The sequence below is a fragment of the Cynocephalus volans genome, chromosome X (genome assembly GCF_027409185.1).
Source record: "Cynocephalus volans isolate mCynVol1 chromosome X, mCynVol1.pri, whole genome shotgun sequence".
Classification (NCBI taxonomy): domain Eukaryota; kingdom Metazoa; phylum Chordata; class Mammalia; order Dermoptera; family Cynocephalidae; genus Cynocephalus; species Cynocephalus volans.
In genome coordinates, this window is record NC_084478.1 from 82,055,969 (window position 1) to 82,078,382 (window position 22,414).

Consider the following 22,414-nt stretch of genomic DNA (forward strand, 5'->3'; position numbering starts at 1 on the left):
GTCCTCCTGAAATGCTACTGTTTGACAGCTCTGGGAGCAGGAAGAGCCCACCCTTTTCACATGTGAGTGGCTGTTTGGCAAACTAAAGCATGGTCTAACATTATTGTGAAAAGTTCCCATGGCTGCAGCCACAAACAGGTTGCTGAAAGGCTGCAGGCAGAACTACATTTCATTTTGGATGTAGATATCGACACCTGGGAAACAATTCAAACTGTTTCTATCAGATTTGAAAACCAAAACAGTCTTGGCAGATTGTTGCCAATGGGGAGAATAGTCGCAAAATTAATTACATGGAAAACAACTTTTCCTTCTAATAGAACAATGAAAAAATAAGCATATTGGATGAGGGAGCAACTAAATCACTAAGTTTGAGTGGCAATTGTCAGTTGAGCTCTGTATTTATGAATGTGAGAATTTAGTTCCTTCCAGAATTGTTTGAAAGAGATCCTGTTCTTTTGCCTCCCCTAAGTCTGATCAAATGAGCTATCAACACACAACCCTGTCACATTGGTGTCACTTGCTCTTATAGGCAATTTTCCATAGTGCTTCACAGTAATGAGAGGGAGTTCCTTCCTCCATTTGTCTTTTGCCTTTCGTTTCCCAAACCTGTTTCTGAATGCACAAGAATATTTGGAATCTGGCTGATTTATTTAGTGGAAGGACTAGGGACTTAAGAGTCAGAAAGAGTGGATTCAAATCCTTGCTTTGTCACTCTCTGGCTTTTGGCTAGTTCTGAACTGCATTGAGCCTTAGTGTTCTCATCTGTAAATGGGTATGCATTACCCATAAAGAATTCTACATAACAAACCACCCCAAAATGTAGTGACTTAAAACAACAGGCATTTATTTAGCTCATGAGTCAGTAGTTGAATGGTTCTCTGACCAGTATGAGCCACACTGATCTCAGCACATTCTTTTAGCCAAAGTAAATCACAAGATTCAATGGTGGGGAAATAGACTTCTTTGAAGGACGTGCAAAAAGAAGTGAGTACAGGGAAGAGGGAGTTGTGTCCATTTTATAATCTACTACACTACCTTATGGGAGTAAGTGTGGTAATATGAGGGTACTATAAAAAGCTCACAGAAAATAGAATTGAAAGGTAATGTGAATCTTTTCATGAACTATCTGTAGTATCCTCATGTATGGAGAGTGCAGCTGTTATATCACCTGTGCATTCAGAAAACATTTGCAGAGTGCCTACTATTTGTTCAGTGTAACAGTTGACACTGTGAGTGTAGAGATAAGTAAATGTAGAGATAAGTAAAATCTCATTCCCAACCTCAAGAAGCATACAATCTTAGTAAATAAGATGCACGCTGAAGCGATTGTAGGTCACCTCACAAAGTGCAAATTGTCTTAAGAGAGACATAGATAAAATACTATGGGTTTTCAGAAGAGGGAGAGATTAAACTAAGAGGCTCTGGGAAGGAATTCTAGTCCCAGCCTATGCTCTGCTTAATGTTCCCCTCTATTTAATTTTAATTATTGATCTCCCCAGGCTATCAATAATGATATGGTGCAGGAAGCCCAGTCCAGATGGGTGAAATGTTTTAAACTGGAGCAATTTAAGGCATATTAAGTATTTGAAAATTGCCAGCCATCTAGATTCTATACACCCATGCTAATATGGTTGGAGCAAAACCATCTTACTGTCTTGCAGGATAATAGTAATCCTCCTAAATTTACCTCTCTGATTAAAATAATTACTACTAATCCAGGAGTCCCTCAATCTCATTAACTTGAACACTTAATTTCCAGGGACAGCCAGAAGGTACAAATTACACTTTTAGTAGGTTTTTCTGAAAATAGTTCTTCTTTTTTCTTTTACTCCTCACACTTTGGAACTTTCAAAGTGACTGAATTAACAGTGTGCTAGAGGGGATTAAAAAAACCCCAAATCTTAAAACTGGGAAAGGGCTTCACTAGCAGTGTGCAGAGAGCCTTAGTGGAGCCAGGACTGGGTGAGAGGAAATCGTGGTTATAGTCTTCTGGCAGTTGATGCCATGTCAGGGGACCTTAGGCCATTTCTCTGCCTGAGTCTGTGTTTCTTCAAATCCAACCAGGGTATGATTATCTCAGGCCTTGATCCCTTACATGTGGAGTCATGAGCTAATGTCTGTTCTGTGTACGGACTTTCTTGAAAGGAAAAGTGCTACCTAAATACATGGTACTTGTATTACTGTAAGGTGCTTGGAATCTTAATAGCTTTTTCAACTGCATCCGAAGTGGGCTTTTCTTTGCAAATGCTTTAAGTGGCTGAGAATCAAGGCTGAAAAGGGCATTGTTTCTCTCTCCTATGCCTAGAATAGGATGGCTACACATTTTTAGAGTGTGCCCAATTTGCCCATTTAATGGAGGGCTCCACAAATATCCCAGTCATTGAAATTCTACGTAACTTAGATAATGGCTAAGACAATATTGCATTGCTCTTTACAAGATAATAATTTTCCATCTAAAAGTCTACTTGGCTAAACAGATGATCAACCAATTAAGAGAACCTTCAAGTTACACATAAATATTTGGCTCTGAATAACATTCACGAGGTACCAGTTTTGCTCTTGGTTAATATTCATTGAGCTGTCTCAATATAATAAGTTGCTGCATGAATTGGAATTTTTGACAAAAATAATAGTAAAGTTTTAGTCTGCCAACTTTCTTTCTCCTAGATTCTTAAATTACATTAAACTTCTCAGTTCATTTAAAAAAAAAATATTCTGCACCCTGAGAAGAATTCTCTTCACCACTGTCCTTCAGAGAAGTCCCAGAAAGGGACCGCAGTGCTGCAGCTCTCCACTTTCGGGTGGTGCCTGCATATTGTGCCGAACCATCTATAAACCAGGCCTTAGTCTTTTCTTCTTCTGTCAGTTGATCATAGGGTATATTCCATGAGGCCATAGGTGCAGGCCAGGAGAGAGAAGGCAGCGTAGCAAGAGTAGGAACCATGGGCATTTGGGCTACTTCATGTAACTTACTTGTGCCTTCAGGACCTGCTAGGGCCTAATCACATATATACCACTTCCATTTTATGACGCAGTGCTTCTTTGCACACCCAACTTATGACTTGCTGGGTCAGATAACACCCGGTTCATGACGGGCAGCTCAGATCACATGGTAACTTGGTGGCCCATAGTCAAGCATTCAGTTTTTACTAAGGCACTGTAGCAGCCCAAGGGTTGTTTCTCATAAGGAGACTAGTTATCTACAGATGATGGCAGGGTCTTGCTCCAAAATCCTAAGGGTCTCCACTGTGATTCATCTATAGGGGCCTGCCAAAGGCTACAAACAGAATCCCTACCTGCCACTGACAACTCAAGTACCATTGGGTCTGCTGGATCATATGGCACAAGGGGCAGAGCAGTTTGCACAGCAGCCTGGACCTGTTGCAGAGCCTTCTCCTATTCTGGGCCCCACTCACCCTAGCAGCTTTTTTTGTCACTCAGTTGATGGGCCAGAGTAACACCCAAATTAGGAATGTGTTGCCTCCAAATTCCAAATAGGCCCACTAGGTGTTGTGTCTCTTTCTTGATTGTAGGAGGGGCCAGATGCTACAACTTATCCTTCACCTTAGAAGGGACGTGTTGACATGACTCTGGCCAGTGAACCCCTAGGATTTTTTTTTTTTATTATTTAAACATAATTGAGAATACATACTTGTGGAGTACAGAGTTGAATATCAATATCTGTATACAATTTGCGATGACCAAATCTGAATAATTAGCATATTCATCGTTAAAAAATATAATCATTCTTTGAAATTTAACTGACGTAGGAGGCCTTTGAATTTTAGTCAAATTTATTTCCCATCCTCTGACACGCAAATATCTTATCAGTAAGTCCAGAGTAGTTGCTACTTCATGCTCACTAGGTCCAATCAACAAAATGTCACCAGTGTAATGGACCAGTATGATGTCTTGTGGAAGGGAAAGATAGGATTCCTGTGAACTAAACTGTGGCATAGGGCTGGAGAGTTGATATACCCCTAAGGTGGGACAATGAAGGTATACTGCTGGACTTGCCAGCTGAAAGCAAACTGCTTCTGGTGGGCCTTATAAAGACAGTTGGAGAAAAAGGCATTTGCCAGATCAATAGCTGCATACTAGGTACCCAGAAATGTGTTAATTTGCTCAAGCAATGAAACCATATCTGTTACAGCAGCTGCAACTGGAGTCATCACTTGGTTAAGCTTACAATAATCCACTGTCATTCTCTAAGATCCACTTGTCTTCTACACAGGCCAAGCAGGAGAGCTGAGTAGGTATGTGCTGGGAATCACCACCCCTACATCTTTCAAGTCCTTGATAGTAGCACTAATCTCTGCAATCCCTCCAGGGATGCAATATTGTTTTTGATTTGCTATTTTCCTAGGTGGAGGCAAATCTAACAGCTTCCATTTGGTCTTTCCCACCATAATAGTCCTCACTCTACAGATCAGGAAACTAGTGTGGGGATGAGTCTGCCAGCTGTATGTCTATTCCAATTATGCATTCCAGAACTGGGGAAACAACCACAAGATGGGTTTGGAGACCCACTGGACTCACTGTGAGTCAGACCTGGGCTAAAACTCTACTAATCACTTGACCCTTTTAGCCTCTATTCCAACTGAAAGGCCACTGTGACATTTTAGTTCTCCTGGAATCAATGTCAGTTCAGATCCGGTGTCCAGTAGCCCCTAAAATGTCTGATTATTTCCCTTCTCCCAATGCGTAATTACTAAATTATGGTAAAAGGTCAGAGGTCCGTTTGGGGAAGGGTGGGAGAAAGATTAATAGCATAAATTTTTGGTAGTGTGCCAGGGTCCTTCCTCAAGGGGATCTGGCCACCCCTTCATTCAAGGGGTTCTGGATCTGTGGACTGGCTCAAGTCTGGAAATTGATTGAGGCACTATGACTTTCTGTTTGTACTATTTGAGTTAGATTTCCATTTACTTGACCTAGAAGTCTTCTGCTTATATTGATCAATTAAGAATTTGGTAGGCTTTCTATATATTTAACTTCTAGGAACACCATGATTAACTAGCCAATGCCAGAGATCTATACAAGTCAGACTATTCTGATTGTTGCTTTGCCTCTGCTGTCCATTATGGTAACTATGCCCACCTTGCCTTTGATGGTTGAGTGCAGCCACTTGGCCCCTGCCACCCTGGATCAGTGGGATCCAATTAGTCCCATAGCATTTAAGTCCTCCAATTTACTGACTTCAGTTCTCACTGTAAGGTCCTGTCTGCAGGGAAGAGCAATCACAGAGCTCTTCAGGGATGCTGGAGCTCCCCTCGCAAATATAGTTCTATAAGGTCTTGGTGAAAGGTATGTCTTCTGGAGGTTCCCAGAGTGGGTAAGTAGGTTTTACATGAGAAATCCACTGTAGCATTGCAAACTCTTTAAGCCTTTGAACCCATTCCTCTACAGTTAACCAAGAGAGATCAGGCATCTCTAACTCACTCACAGTGGGCCATCTTTTGATCTATATTTCAGCCAACCAACCAAACAAACTGCTAGCAGCTCTCTTAACTTCCCAAGCTGCAACATTAAATGCAAAATCTCTACTTAATGGGCCCATATCAATAAATTTGGCCTGATCCAATTTTACGTTACTTCCACCATTGTCCCACACTTTTAATATCCATTTTCATAAGAATTCTCCCAGATTCTGCTTGTATAAATTAGAATACTCAAGCAGTTCTTTTGGAGTGTAATGTACTCCTCATGTATCACATTCTGTAACTCACCTTTAGAGGCCTGCTGGGACTTGAATCTAGTTATAGGTCTAGAATCAAAAAGGGGTGGTGGGGGTGGGTCTTGAGGAGAATCAGCATTGTCTCGCTTAGTAATTGCATCAGAGGAAGCCATTATTGTTTCCTTAGGCCATTCAGTCAACCCCCTCAGACAGAGATGGAAGGTCCACTGCCTCAGGGGATAGTGGTGGGGAGTTCATTTCTTGCAAACAAGACTCATTGGAATCTAGGGGCTCTATATCACTGGCCTCATCGTGGTCTTTCCACATGTCCCCATCCCAATTTCCAGGATCCCATTCTTTTCCAGCCAATGCCCTCACTTTAACAGTAGATACCTTATGAGGCTAAGAGCTCAACTGCCATTGTAGTTCAGCCAATTGTATGATGAAAGCTTGTGTTTGATTTTCAGCAATTTCAGCCCTGTGTGTACTGGAGAGAAGATTCTGACCCAGAGCACACTTAGAAACTTTTAGGTCATCTGTACAGTGCTTGAGCTGAGAATTCAAACCCCTGATGTCTTCCTTTTCTTTCATCACTTAGCCCAGCAATGCTATCAGCAACCAATGTTATTATATTGCTTGGATTTCTAGAAATACTCCAAGATATATATATAGAGTCACTAAATCCCTTGCCTTTTACAAGTGTTGAATTAGGGGTATCAAATAAATTTATCTGCATATATGGTCAAACAGTTAGTGCCGTGGACTATCAGTGCTCTCTGTATTATTAGAAGTCAGGCTGTTAGCATTTTTTGGTCTAAAGCCCTCTAACCAGTTAAAGAAATTCATCTTTAAGATTCTGTTTCTCTAGAACCACTTCTGGTATTAAAATCTGTATTAGTCAGGGTTCTCCAGAGAGACAGAATCAATAGGATACGTATATAAATATATGAGAGAGAATTTATTACGGAAATTGGCTCACACAATTGTGAAGGCTGAGAAGTCCCACAATAGGCCATCTGCTAACTGGATTCTACCATCCAAGTACTAACCAGGCCCGACCCTGCTTAGCTTCCGAGATCAGACGAGATCGGGCGCGTTCAGGGTGGTATGGCCGTAGACTGCTAACTGGATTCTAGTAGTGTGGCTCAGTCCATGTCAGAAGCCTCAGAACCAGGGAAGCCAATGGCGTGATTCTTAGTCTGGGGCAAAAGGCCTGAGATCCCCAATGTACCATTGGTGTAAGTCTTGGGACCCAAAAGCTGGAGTCTCGAATTCTGATGCCCATGTAAAAGAAAGCAAAGTGTATTCCAGTCCCAGCGGATAGAGAGAGTGATTGGCCTTTACCTTCATTTTTCTTCTCTCCAGGCCCCCAGCGGATTGGATAATGCCCACCCATATTGAGGGCAGATCTTTCTTACCTAGTCCACTCAGGCCAATATGCTAATCTCTTCTGAAAACACCTTCATAGACGTACCCAAAAAGATTGCTTTACCAGGCTTCTGGGTATTGCTTAATCTAATCAAGTTTACACCTAGAATTAACCATCACAGAAACCTTTCACACTGTTTGTGGGAATACAAAAAAGTATAGCTGCTATGGAAAATAGTATGGAGGTTTCTTACAAAATTAAAAATAGAACTACCATATGATTTAGCAGTCCCACTTCTGATATTTATCTAAAAGTATTGAAACCAGAATCTCCAACAGATATTAACACTCTTATGTTCATTGCAGCACTACTAACAATAGCCAAAATGTGGAAACAACCTAAATGTCCATCGATAGATAAATGGATAAAGAAAATGTGGAATATACATACAATGGGATACTATTCTGCTTTTAAAAAGACCAAAATTCTGCAATGTGTGACAACATGGATGCGCCTTAAGGACATCATGCTAAGTAAAATAAAATCACAAAAACACAAATACTGGATAATCCCACATTTTGTCAGTCACAAAAAGACAAATACTGGATAGTTCCACTTATATGAAGTATCTAAAATAGTCAGAATCATAGAATAAAGGAATGACATGGAAGTTGCCAGGGGTTGGGGAGACGGGGAAATGGGGAGTTACTAATGAACAGGCATACAGTTTTAATGAAGCAAGACAAATAAGTTTTAGACATGTGCATGTATAACATTGTACCTATAGTCAACAACAATTTATTATACCCTTACAAATGTGTTAAGAGGGTAGAACTCATGTTAAGTGTTCTTACAACAATTTAAAAAATACTTTTGTTACAAAATGTGGTATATATATACGAGAGAATATTATTTGGCCTTAAAAAGAAATGAAATTATGATACATGATACAACATGGATGAAACTTTGTTAGAAGGGGAACAAAACCAAAGCCATTTTGTTACCTGCTTGCCATGTTGACTGCTTAACCTCACTCTCTTGCTGCACTGACCAGTTATGCCTTAACCTTAGGGCAAATGTAAAGAGAACATAGGTTTCAGGGAGTGAGTGATGTATTACAGCAGGTAGTGTTAGCCGACTGCAGTTCCCACTGTAAGGTCCTATCTACAGAGAAGAGCAACCACAGAGCTCCCCTCACAAATCCATTTCTCAAAGTCTTGGTGAAAGGTTTGTCACAGACATCACAAGACGTGCCCCTCCCCCTCACCAACCTTGCTTCTGTGTCATGGATCTTAAGACACATAATGATGTTATTACCCTATTTTTCTTAACATATCCTTGCAGTTATTCTTAGTAACAGGGGCTTTTGCTATATAAACATCGTCTAGCCTGCAGAGAGTGAGAGCTCTCATCTGCTGACATCTAAGTCTTCACTGTGTCCAGCTTCCTTGTCTGTAAGTCACCCTGATTAATAAATATCTCTGATTACCAAATGGACCTGCCCATTTCCTTCTTTGGTCTCAAAGTACCTTCTCAATTTGGAGGGCATTATACTTTAATCCCCTCCTCACACAACCTTGAAGATATAATGCTAAGTGACATAAGCCAGACACAAAAGAATAAATATTGAATGGTTCCACTTTGTTACCTAGAATAGTCAATTCATTGAGACAGAAAGCAGAATAGTAGTTACCATGGGCTGGGTGAGGGAGGAATGGGTAGTTATTTTTTAATGTGCACAGTTGTGGTTTGAGATGATGAAAAAGTTCTGGAGATGGATAGTGGTGAAGGTCATACAACATTGCAATTGTACTTAATGCCACTAAACTTAGAAATGGAAAACGTGGTAAATTTTGTGTTATTACACTTTACCACAGTAATTTTTTCATATTTAAAAATACTAGCAAATTGAATTAAATAATATATAAGGAAAAGTATACAACATCATCAAGCGAAATTTATCCAAGGACTACGATATTGTTTTCATGTCTGAAATTACTTAATGTGATACACTAGATCCATAGGACAAAGGACAAAAAAAAACCCAAAAGATTATCTCAACAGATACAGAAAAAGCATTTGATAAAAATCCAAGACCCTTTCATTATTAAAACACTCAATAATTTAGGGATAGATGGGAACTTCCTCAATCTGAAAAAAGTCATCTATGAAAAAAACCACAGCTAGCATCATACTTAGTGATGAAAGAGTGAATGCTTTCACCCCTGACATCAAAAGTAAGACATGGATATCTATTCTCGCTACTTTATTTAACATTGTATTTGAGGTTCTAGCCAGGGCCATTAGGCAAAAAAAAAAAAAAAAAAAAAAAAAAAAAAAAAAAAAAAATTGAAATAAAAGAAATGCAGTTTGGAAAAGAATAATAAAACTACCTGTATTCACAGATGACATGGTCTTTTTTTTTTAGCTTCATTGAGGTAAAATTGCCAAATAAAAAAATTATATATATTCAAGGTATATAACTTGTTGTTTTGATATATGTATACATTGTGAAATGATTGCCACAATCCAGCTGATTAACGTGTGGTGAGAACACTAAAGAGCTACTCTCTTAGAAAACTTCAAGTATACAATACATTATTATTGACTACAGTCACCATGCTGTACATTAGGTCTCCAAAACTTATTCAGCTTATAACTGTGTATTCATACCCTTTAACCAACATCTCTACATTTCCCCAATCCCCCAAACCCTATCACCTTTTACTCTTTATTTTTATGAGTTAAACATTTTCAGATTCTACGTATAAGTGAGATCATGCAGTATTTGTCTTTTGGTGTCTGGCTTATTTCACTTGGCATAATGTCCTTCAGATTCATCCATGCTGTTGAAAATGTCAAGGTTTCCTTCTTTTATAAGGATGACTAATATCCCATTGTATATACACCACATTTTCTTTATCTAGTATCTTTGATGGACACTTATGAACACGGGAGTGCAGATACCTCTTTGAGGTAATGATTTTATTTCCTTTGGATATATACCCAGAAGTGGAATTGCTGGATCATATGGTAGTTCTATTTTTTAAAATTTTTCAGGAACCTCCATACTGTTTCCCATAATGGCTATACCAATTTTCATTTTCACCAACAATGTGTAAGGGTTCCCCTTTATCCACATCCTCAACAACATTTGTTATCTTTTCACTTTTTGATAACAGCCATTCTAACAGGCTTGAAGTGACATCTCATTGTGGTTATGACTTGCATTTCCCTGATGCTGATGATTAGTGATGTTGAGAACCTTTCCATGTACTTTTTGGCCATTTACATGTCCTCCTTGGAGAAACATCTATTTAGGTCTTTTGCCCATTTTTTTCTTTTTTTTTTTGGTTATGAATACTCATGAGATACAGAGCTGATTGTCACCCCTCGTGCCTAAGATGTGAAGGCCAGATTCGTACTGGCAGCATAACCCATTACCACAAATTGCATTTCTACCCCATGATGCCCATTTTTTAATCACTTTTTTTTTTTTTTTGCTATTGAGTTATGTGAGTTCCTTATATATTTTTGATGTTAGACCCTTATGGTTTGCAATTCTTTCTTCCATTCCATGAGTTGCCTTTTTTATTTTTATTTTTGATTATTTCCTTAGCTGTGCAGAAATGTTTTAGTTTGATGTAGTCCCACTTGTTTATTTTTGCTTTTGTTGCCTATGCTGTCGGTGTAATATACATAAAATCATTGCTAAGACCAATGTCATGAAGCTTTTCCCCTATGTTTTCTAGGATTTTTAAAGACTCATGTCTTATGTTTAAATCTTTAATTCATCTTGAGTTGATTTTTGTATATGGTATAACATAAGGATCCAACATTTTTTGCATTTGTTTGTACAGTTTTCTCAACACCATTTATTGAAGAGACTATCCTTTCTCCATCGCATATTCTTTGTACCTTTGTTGAAGATTTGTTGATCATATATGTCTAGATTTATTTCTGGGCTTTCTAGTCTGTTTCATTGGTCTATGTGCCTGTTTTTATGCCAGTACCATACTATTGTGCTTACTATAGTTTTGTCATGACATGAACATTTGCATATAAAATCCTAAGGAATCCACAAAAAAATATATAACTAATAAATGAGTTCAGCAATGTTGCAAAATACAAGATCAGTATACAGAAATGTATTCTATTTCTATACAGTAGCAGGGCATGAAAATGAAATTAAGAAATCAATTCTATTTCCCATAGCATAAAAAAGAGTTAAATACTTAAGAAATTTAACAGAAGTACAAACTGCTACTCTGAAAACTACAAAATATTGTTGAAAAAAAAGACCTCTATAAAAGGAAAGACATTACATGTTTGTGAATTGGGAAGCTTAATAGTGTTAGGATAATAACAGTACACACATCAATTTATATATTTTACACAATCTCTATCAGAACTCCAACTGGCTTCTTTGTATAAATTGGCAAACTGATTTTATTCTTTCTCTCTCATTTCTTTAAGCTTACTTTCCCAGTGATGAGGGGGATTTTATCCTGATTGGATAGAAGCTGAAGCAAGATCTCTCCTTGTGCTGAACATGAACGCTTTGTGTCATTCACCTTGGTGCAGGGGTGATTATTTCTGAACCCCCTATATGATGGGCTAAACAAATAAAACATATATTTTAAGATAATTTCTATGAAGAAATAACAGCAATCGATATCCTACAAAAATAAGTCCTAAAGACAAAGGTTTCTTTGTCTTTTAATCTTTGCCAAATTGGCAAAACTGCCTTGAGCTAAAAAAGGGGTCTACATGACAGCATTAAACAGCATAAATTAGCTTGTTTCTTCTACCAAGGCAGGCACTTTGTTTATTAGCTTTATGAAATTTGTAAAATTGTTTTAATTCTAAGTGGTTTCTTAAAGATGCCCCTTTTACTTCTTTTAAAATCAATATTTCTGATGCTTGTCTTGATTTTTAAGTGTTAACTCACAGCCTGTGCTAGGCGAGGGGATATTAAATGCAAAAGTGGGTAGGAGGACAATTCAACTGCAAAGTTATTCACCACAGAGTAGGGTTTAAAGAGGAAATCTTAGGAACCACTTTAATATCCAAAGTGGGGAAACTCCTAAAAATGTTCAGTCCTATACAGTGATGGTGAGTTTCAGGAGAAAACTGAATATCAAAGATGTTTTAGGTATGTTTGCAGTATATCGAAACAAAATTATGACAAAATATATTCAGTATGATTCCATAATTGTTTAAAAATACTTATAGATGGATTGTAAAAGCGTGTATAGAAAATCACTTGAAGTGGTTCTTATCTATATTTTAACGTGCCAGATCTCCTTTAAAAATATACTTGCAAAGTGAAATAATAAAATAAAAATGTACAAACCATTTCAATTTCACAAAACAAACAAAAAAAAAAACCTTGACCAATTTAAGAAGACAAGTAGTAATATGTTCACTCTTCTGTGCTACTGATGGGAGAAATATCTGATGGCAGGCCAAAAAAAAAAAAATTTGGCATGTCCATATCTAGCACTCCACAATTCCGCTAGTAAGAAAAAAACCAAACAATAAAATATTCCTAGACATTCAGGTACAAAGGTGTTCATCATAGAATAGATCTTGCAAGGAATAAAAATCAGAACCATTTTAAACACACCCCAAGGGGCCTAGTTACAGGAATTATAGCTTATGCCTGTGATGTAGTATTTTGTAACAACAGAATTACAAGATAATATTTGATGATTTAGAAAGATAGTCCCAGAGAACTAGTGTAGTGAAAATATCCTCCAATGAAACAATGCATATTGTATTATAAACATAAAGGTAATCTATTTAATCTATTTATTAAAATTTTATTTTGCCAAGTAGAGGCATTAGGAGTGGTATTAGGATTTTGACTTTCTTCTCTTACATTAACAATTTTTGTAAAATATTTTCTATTATAACCATGTACAATTTATATAAAAATGTTTAAAATGAATAAAAACAAAAATGTTCCTGTTAGATAAAATATTGGCAAAGTGCAGAAATGATTGTAATAGCAAGTGCAGAAAATTATCCAGGTATCCGGGTCCTCTCACAATACTGGTGCACCTTATGAAGGTAAACTTGAACTATCTTTATAGCTGGTCATTAAATAATGCAATCCTCCCCCCCAAAAATAGACTCGAAATGCCAGTGTCTTTTGACACTTCAATTCTTCTTTTAGCAGTGATCATTCAATAAATAGTCTTGAATGTCAGCTAAGTTTGTGCATTATGATCTTGACAGCTTTGACTTGGATAAAGAAAAAACAGAAACTAAGTAGATGTTCAGCAGTGAGAAAAGAGTTAAAACAAAACATACACACACAAGCACACAGAGATATAGACATGGATGTATATGTACATATATCTACCTATCCTCCATCTAGAGATGAATTCAATGGAAAATTAACAGCCAGAGAAAACATTTTAAAAGAACCTTTAATGAAATGAAATGAAGTTCAAGAGTATGTGTGTGTATAAATATACACGCACATTTACGTGTGAAAAGCAGATATAAAAACAGTATGTACATTATAATACACAGATATGACATATGCATAAGAAAAATACTGAAGCCAAAAATGTTTCAGGTAGTTTTTGGAAAATACTGCGCAGGTATGGATAAAAATGTCTCAGGAAGGTATGAAAGATCATTAGGACTGATTACTGGTGGCATTAGTTTCCTTCTGTTAACTTGTCTGCTTTGTGATTTTTTTCCTGTAGTGAAGCTGCATTGTTTTTCTGACAACAGGGAAAAGTACAGGAAGTGGGCACAGAGGAAAGGGGTGATAAACAGTGTTTAATTCCAGCAAAGGAACAAGAACAGCGAAATACTACCATTTGCATTTCATCAAGCTGGCCAAGACACACACGCACACACTCAAACACACCCACACACAAACACACGTGTGCACGCGCACACACACATCGATTACAGTGAACAGGAGACTATGCAGGGGAAATGGGCATACTCATTTTACTAGCTGTGCTGGTTGGCACGAGTGCAAATCTGTACAATGCTTATGAAGGGGTCCTTTTGTCAACAAACAGGAAAAGTCTTTAAAATGTCTGTATGCAGATCCTGCAAGTCCACAGTTAAAGAGACCATCCAGGATGCTAGCAAAGATTTGGCTTGACAAGGAAGGATTCACTCATCAGAGCACGCAGTGTTGGTTTTAAACACAGGGAAAGAACTAGGCACCACCTGAATGTCTAACAACGCCGGAATGATTACAGAAATGTTAAGGTCCATGGATACACTGGAGCACTCTGCAGGCACTGAAGATGACGTTTCATAAACCTGTTGAATAACATGGAAACAAATTCAATGGATTGATTTCTGTTTGGTTTTAGTTGCTGCAAAAGCAGGTTAAGAAACACCACATACATGAACCATTCTATAACAGTGTGTTAAAAGGGAAGGGGGGGTAAGAAAGGGAGGGAGCAAGAGTAAGAGAGCCTGAAAAAGCAGCACACCAAAAAAGTAAAAGTGGTTCTCTCTGGGTGGTAGATCATGGGGAGCAAATACTCTCTTGGTTTTCCCTCATCTGATTTCCTTGTCCTGTCTGAGGTTTCTACCATGAAATTGTATCACCTGTGCAGTAAACAAAGAAAGAAAGAAAAATGCCTTTTAAACCAAACCACAGGGAGAAGGGGCAGCCTGTAACCTGTCAAATGGCACAGATTAGTAAAATCATTCACAACGCCCTCGGTGGGTGTGGGCGGGGGGGAGAGAAAGGGAAAGAGAGAAGAGGACAGAAAATGGGAGAAGGTAGGAAGTGGTGAGAGGGGAAGAGCAGGAGAGGGGAAGGGGGAAGAGAAAGAGCAGGGTGGGGAGAAAAAGAGGAATGGTGGGAGAGAGAGAGAAAGAGAGACAGAGACAGAGAGAGACCTGCACTCCCAATACAATACACTGCTGGTGGGTTAGCGGGTGGGATGGTGGGGGGGGTTGTAAACCGGGTAGGAGCCAAGGTTTGGCTCTGCTGGCTGGGTCGCTCCTAGGATGTCTTCATCGCAAGGTGGCCTCCTCGTCGGTGTCTTCCTCGAAATCCTTGACGTCAGCACTGGTGGACTGCCTGGCCCAGGCTCCCCTTTCGGCCTCTCGTTCTTTGTGCGACTTGAATCTCCCGACGAAAATTTTGCGGTAGTTCAGGAACATGCCATTCATCGCATCGATGGCCCGCTCGGCGGACTCCTGCTTCTGGAAGTGCACGAACCCATAGCCCTTGGGACCCTTTTCGTCACAGGCCACTTTGCAGGAGAGGATGTTGCCGAACGCCGAGAAGATGTTGTACAGCGCCTTGTTGTCGATGGTCTTGCCCAGGTTCTTGATGAAGACGTTGCCCACCCCACTCTTGCGGAGCGACGGGTCTCTCTGGGACCACATGATGCGCACTGGCCTGCCCTTTATGACATCAAAGTTCAGGGTCTCTAGGGCCCGCTTGGCGTCCACCGGTTGCTGGTAGTTGACATACGCGTAGCCCAAGGAGCGGCGGGTGATCTTGTCCCTGCAAATGCGGATGGAGAGGATGGGCCCGGCTGGGCTGAATTTCTCATACAGCATTGCCTCGGTCACCTCAGGGTGCAGGTCTCCCACGTACAGCGAGGCCATGGGAAAGTCTGGGTTCCCTTCGGGGCCCCCGCCGGTCTCAGCATCCGCATCGGCATCTGCAGCGGCGACAGTCGCCGCTGCCGCCACTTCCTCATCCTCATCCGCCTCCCCCAAGGGGGGCGCCGCAGCCTCCGCTGCGGTGGCGGCGGCGGCGGCGGCTTCGGCCTCGCTGGCCTCCTCCACCGCCGCTGCCGCCCGGGCGGCCTCCGCCTCCTCACCCGCCAGGACAGCCGCCGCCTCCCCCAGGGTGGCCTCCGCCGCTGCCTCCCCTGAGGCCTCGGCCTCCACCTCAGCCTCCACCTCTGCTTCCGCCTCCGCCACGGAGGCCTCCGCCACCGCCTCTGCCACGGTCGCTGCCGCAGCCTCCGCCGCCGCCGCCGCCTCCGCCGCCGCCACTGTCGCCGCTGTCGCCACGGTCACCACTGCCGCCAGGCCGCTGCCGCGACCTCCCTTCCCGCGAGCTGGGAGGCGGAGAGGCGGAGGAGGGCAAGAGGGCCGGTGGGTGCCGGAACCCGGGCCAGGGACGACAGCGGGAGCTGCGGCGGCGGGGGAACGGAGCCAACTGAGCTGGCGAGTCCAAGTCACCTGGGATGGGGAGCGCTGCCAGGACCGCGCCGGTGCGAGTCGCCGCAGCCTGCAGCGTGCAGCGTGCAGCCTGCTGCTGTTGCCGCCGCCGCCGTTCGGTCGTGGGCTAGCGTGCGGGGCGCGGGCGGGCGGGCGGCGCGTGGTGGGGGGCGGGGGGTGTTGGCGTCTGTGGTCCGGGCAGCTGGGAAGACTTCTGTCTCTTTGGTTCCCCCTGTGGCTGCTGCGGGGCTGTGGGGCACCAGGTGGTGAGAGGGGGCAGGAGCAGGAGGCTGGGGGCGGGGGCGGGGTCGGGGGTGGCAGTACTCAGTTTCTTGGGTCTCCTGGAAATTTATGAAGAGGATGTCAGGGAAAGGGCTCCACGGTGGACGTAGGGAACACAGGTTAGAAATTGGGTGGGTGGGGAGTATTTTATCCCCTCTCTCCCCATTAAGGGAACGTTTAAATGATTAAATCAAGCACCTTGCAAGAGAGAAGACACACACACTCACTAACATCACCACCACCACGGAAACAGCTCCTGAGCCTCAGAAGCTCCCCATGCAGTCTGCTGATCCATTTTCTCAGAGATCTCTTTCCTTTTTCCAGCTCTTTCCCTCCTCTGCAACACTTGCAAAAGAGCCAATAAAGAGCATGTACTCATTCATAATGCCCTGCCGCAGATATTTATGGAGCCGACGCCAGTCCCTAGGGATACAGGGGTCTGAGAGACGGGAGGACATAGACTGGTCTTGAGCTTGTCTCTGGGAGCAGACAACCTGGGCTGGAAACCCTGCCCATGCTCCAGACTACGGGCGAACTATGGACCTGGGGTCCTGCGTAACCCCAACGCACCCCACCCCCAGCCTCAGTATATGCAGCCTGGAAATGGGGAAATCAAGAGCACCCTGTCCCTAGTTCTGTCCTCAATGATAAGGTGAGGAAAGCCAAAGCAAGGGCTGGAAATAGGGCCTGGTCCGGTGCCAGACACTTGTTTATTCTTGGCTCTGCTGAGGTTCTCAACCTGGACCAAGAAATGCGCGTCCATGCTCAAAAACAAAAACAAACCTGAAGTCTCTGTGTGGAAAGAGGTGCCTGTTCCCAGTTCACCAATATTTATGGAATATTGTTCACCTATATTTATTGAAAGTTTGTCAAGGACTTGGCACTGGGGGCTAAGGGACAGGCAATGTGAAAAGTGATCGGTGAGTATGGATGTGTCGGAGGTGTGGGGCAGGGTCAGAAGATGTGAGCAGCATGTGTGGTGGGAGCAGATTAGCCAACAGGGCCAAATGCTGAGGGGATAGACAAGTCAGCAACTCTTAGAGTGTAACAGAGGCTGGAGTCCCACTTTCTCCAGAAGGGAAGACCAGCTGCTACTCTTTCTAGTAGGAATCAAGTGAGGCTGCACCAAAGATGGAACCTCCAAGGTGGGCTGTAAAAGATCTACTCATCTTTCCACCGTGTCAAGGCAGGAGGGAAGACGTTCCAGGCAGAGGAATCAGTCTGTGCTGAAGGCCCTGTGACATGAGTGCACACACGTGGTCACTTCTGGCCATGCCTAATAATCTGGAGTGGGCAGAGCTCATAGTCTCCAAGAGCATATGGTAGGAGATAGGTCTGGAAGGTACTGGGCCCTGAGAGGCAAGTTAAGGTGCTTGGACTCTATGCTCAAGATCACGGGCACCACTCAGCATGTTCAAGGAGAAAGTGGTATGATCAGAACTTTAGAAAGAGTACAAATTAAACATCAGTACACATATGAGTGTGCGTGCATGCATACGCACACAAGTGCACAAAACCAAGACAGGGCTGACAAAACAAAAAGAACAAAGTCAGATGTGACCAGTTCCAGAAGATACAGAACAACCCTTCTCACTGCCCCTCCTTTCATTCCATAAATAGGGTTCTCACAGTTACCGTGAGCCAGTGGGGTCAGATATAAAGCAATGACAAAACCATAGTGCTTTCCCTCAGGACATCTCCACTCCACTAAAGCTTAGTTAGGCTGACCCTACAGATAACAGAAATGCCTGTAGAGGGCTGTAAGTCCTATGTGACTGAACTATGGTGGCCATGGAATTTCACCTGCTCAGCACATATTCTCTCCTTCCCCTCCTCCCCCCAATCCACCTTCTTTTGGTAAATAAAGCTGATTTCCGTAGTGGCAGCATTGCCTGGACCTGGGCAATCCCACGCGATAGAACAACGGTGAATCTAAGGAAGTGACTAACTGACTCATCATGGAGTGCCAGGCAGTGAGCACTTTCCATGGCTGCCTGGAAAGCATCCCAAGATGACTGAAAAGCAGGCACACCTCACCAGATTGCAACGTCCAGCTCTCTGCCCCTAGGCAGGACAAATGCTAGCAAAGGCAAGGGACAGAGACCTAGGAAAAGCCTGCTGTAAGAGCCCATGCCTGACCAAGGCGATCACTGTCATCACTGTTAGGAGTCGTCTCCTGGGGGTCTAGGTTGCATGCAGGCAGGGGGCAGATGACATGTGCCTCGCCATCTAAGAGGGATCAGAGGAGGCAGAGGCTGAGGGGGAAGTCATGATTGCTGAGGAGTAGGGGATGTGGCGATGATGAAAAGAGCTTCTTGGCCAATTATTAGATTGTTAGGAGACAGAAATGAGAAAGGGCACTAACTGGGGACCAAGTTGAGGACCAGGACTCAGAATAATCTCTTTCTCTGGCTTTTTCTTCCAGCCCACAGTGCCAATAAAAATCAGTGAAACAGCAGGAAAAAGATTCAGGTAAGTCATGCTATAGCCAGCAAATCTCCAAACCTGAAGAAAATCCCTTGGATCCTGAACCTCCAGCAACAAGAACAGGATTACTAAAGGGACAAGGACAGCACTCCAAGTCCTTCCTCAGGGATAACCATGGAGTCACCACCTCCTTTAGTTTGTGGTCAGTTTCTGCCACCTGCAGTCGAACGTGTTCCTGACTACTACACACTGTGACAGAGGTAAAAATAAAGAGCCTTGTGGAACATCACTGTCGGAGGAAGTGCTGTTTCTCTGTCTTGCCCTCTCTCTGTCTTTCTTTCCCTCTCCCCGCCTTTCTCTCTCTCTCTCTCTCTCTCTCTGTCTCTCTCTCTCTTTCTTTCATGATTCAAAAAGTATTTAGGCCTTCTATATACCACGAATTCTTCTAGTCAGAGGGTTTTTGCACTCAAGGGGCTTATTTTCTAGTGGGGAGGCAGACAAGAGACACGTCAGAAAATATAGAAACAATTAAAGGTTGTTATGACTGCCCTCAGGGAGATACACAAGATGATTTGGCACATTTTACCTAGAACCTCAGAGAAGTGGCAAAGCTCAGAGAAGGCCTTTCTGAGGCCAATGACGAGGTGCCAGTAGTGCAGGAATCCAGGGGAAAAACATGCCCAGCAGAGCGAACTGCTATTCCCCCAGCCCTGTGGCAGAAAAGAAAGATGCTGGAGGGACAGAAAGGATGTCATTGTGGCTGGCACCCAGTGTGAGAAAAGGTAGAGGGAAGGGATGGCGGAAGGTGCCGTGGTGGGCGGCAGCCACTATGAAGACTTTGGCTCTTGTTCAGCGTGCTCTGGAGCCAGAGAGAGGATCGCATCAGGGGAGTGTCATGATATAATTTACGTTCAATCATTTCTCTCTGACAGCTCTGTGTGGGAAATATTGCAACCGGGCAGGGCACAAAGGAAAGCAGGGAGAGCAGTTAGGAGGCTCTTGCAGTAGTCCAGATGAGAGACAACAGTGGCTGGGCCCAGACTGGAAGCATGAATTTGGAGGATAGTGCATGGATTCAGCTGGTATTTTGGAAATAGAAGAAACAGCACTTGCTAATGGATTAAAGGCAGTTGGTGAATGAACTTAAGAAATGAACGATTACTATGAGAGAGTTTTCTTGTATGTCTTCATCACGGAGGTGTTATATATGGTCGTAGGCAATACGAGGAGTGGGTGGGGTAGATTTGGAGAAGTGAGAAAGACAGTTGGGGGGTTGAGGTGTCAAGAGCTCCTATTTGCACATGTTTAGTTTCTGAAGTCTGTTTGTCATCCATAGAGGCCAGAGAAACAATTACTGAGATGACAGGACACAGATAGTGTTTAAAGTCATGAGACGGGGTAGGATCACCTAAAGAGAGTATAGCCAGGAGAAGAAGGTGCAGGGCTATTTCCCGAGACTCTCAGACATTCAGAAGTTGGGTTGAGGAGGACAAGCCAGCAAAAGAGATTGAGAAGGGCTGGGCAGTGAATGGGCCTTCCGTGTCCAAAGCCCTGCATGTCCAGCCTTAGTTTCCTCACTCAGGTCCTGCTCTTGGTGCTCCTAGCTGGCACGTGCATGGGAGTTGGTTTAAAATTTCCCATAACAACCTCTTCGTGTGCTAGGGTTTGGACTTCTTCTTCTGATCATTTCTCAGTGGCGCTTTAAAAAGAGAGAGGTTCAGGGGACTCTTCCGACCAAGATGGCAGAATAGATGGTCCCCAGTGTCACCCTCTCCCACAATCAATCAATTTGCAACTATTAAAAAGCAACAAACTGCCAAGCTGGGGTCACTAGAGTTCAGGGGAACAAAAAGAGAGACCTACAGAGTTCACAAAGGCAGGAGACGTCACGATGAGAGAAAGAAAGGACCACTCTGACCGTTTCAAGTCCCAGCAATTTCAAGACTGGCCCTGGTGAGCACATGGAGCTAGAGCAGGAAAAAGCCTCAGCTGTGCCCTTTGTATGAAGTTGCTTGGAGGCTGCAGGGGAGAAGAGGGCCTTGGTGGCCCCCAGGCCAACAAGACCACTAATGGGGTTCCCATGGACCTGCATAGGAATGAGGGACCACAGACACCTGAAAAAAGGAGCCACTTAAGAGGCCAGTGAGTCACATGGCCTGTCCCACAGGAAATGTCTGGAGTGCGGGTGGTGGGGGAGACAGACCCACCCGGGGAACGTGAGGGTACATCATGGATAGCTGATCTATCCCCCTAACAGCACAGGACCATGCAGTGGAGACTGGTCAGGGGTATAGAGCTGTAGGGGGTGCAGTTTACTGAAAAGACTCAGGCCCAGACCAGAGTTTCCACACAACCCATGGGTATTGGACCTCACGAGACCTGGAAGTACATACAAGGTCAACCATCAAAACCTGCGCTGCACAAAAGGCCTTTCCCAGGGAATGAGCAGCAAAGCAGCAGTTTAGTTCAACCACATGGCTCAGGTGCTGGTCCCCACAGGAAGTTCTTCCATTTTAGAAGTAACCAAAGGACAACAAATTAGTTCCAGTGCAGACTTTATTATTTCTTATTTTATTTTATTTTATCAATACACAATGTAGTTGATTTTCGTGTCCCTTTACTGATTCCTCCCTTCCCCCTCCCTCTCCCCCTCCCACCCATCAACATCATATCTGTTCACTTGTCTTAACAAGTTCAAGGAATTATGATTGTTGTGTCTTCTTCCCCACCCCACCCTCATTTGTTTCTGTATTTATTTATTTATTTCTAGGTCCCACAAATAAGTGAGAACATGTGGTATTTCTCTTTCTGTGCCTGACTTATTTCACTTAATATAATTTTTCCTAAGTCCACCCATTTTTGCAAATGGTAATATTTCATTCTTTTTTAGAGCAGAGTAGAATTCCATTGTGTATATATACCACATTTTCCGTATCCACTATGTGATGATGGACATTTGGGCGGGTTCCAACTGTTGGCTATTGTAAATAGTGCTGCAATGAACATTGGAGTACAGGTATCCTTTTGACATGATGATTTACATTCCTCTGGGTATATTCCCAGCAGTGGAATAGCTGGGTCATATGGCAGATCTCTCTGTAATTGTTTGAGGAACCTCCAGACCATTTTCCATAAAGGCTGTTCCATTTTGCAGTCCCACCAACAGTGTAGGAGGGTTCCTTTTTCTCCGCAATCTCACCAGCATTTATCATTCTCAGTCTTTTGAATATTAGCCATCCTAACTGGAATGAGATGGTATCTCAGTGTGGTTTGGATTTGCGTTTCCAGAATCTTGAGTGATGTTGAGCATTTTTTCATGTGGCTGTTGGCCATTCATATATCTTCCTTTGAGAAATGCCTATTCAGCTCCTTTGCCCGTTTTTTAATTGGGTTACTGTGGGGGGGGGTTGTTTTGTTTGTTTGTTTGTTTTTGCTGTAAAGTTGTTTGTTTCAGTTCCTTGTATATTCTGGATATTAATTCTTTGTCA

At 42.7% G+C, this 22,414-nt stretch overlaps 1 protein-coding gene across 1 annotated transcript; it reads right to left on the reverse strand.

Moving 5' to 3' along the window:
* Positions 1 to 15,050: 15,050 nt before the first annotated feature.
* Positions 15,051 to 15,743, reverse strand: LOC134366672 (polyadenylate-binding protein 1-like 2). Its single transcript, XM_063083038.1, has one exon. It carries the CDS (start codon positions 15,651 to 15,653, stop codon positions 15,051 to 15,053), a length of 603 nt encoding a protein of 200 aa, XP_062939108.1. The 5' UTR covers positions 15,654 to 15,743.
* Positions 15,744 to 22,414: the final 6,671 nt, after the last annotated feature.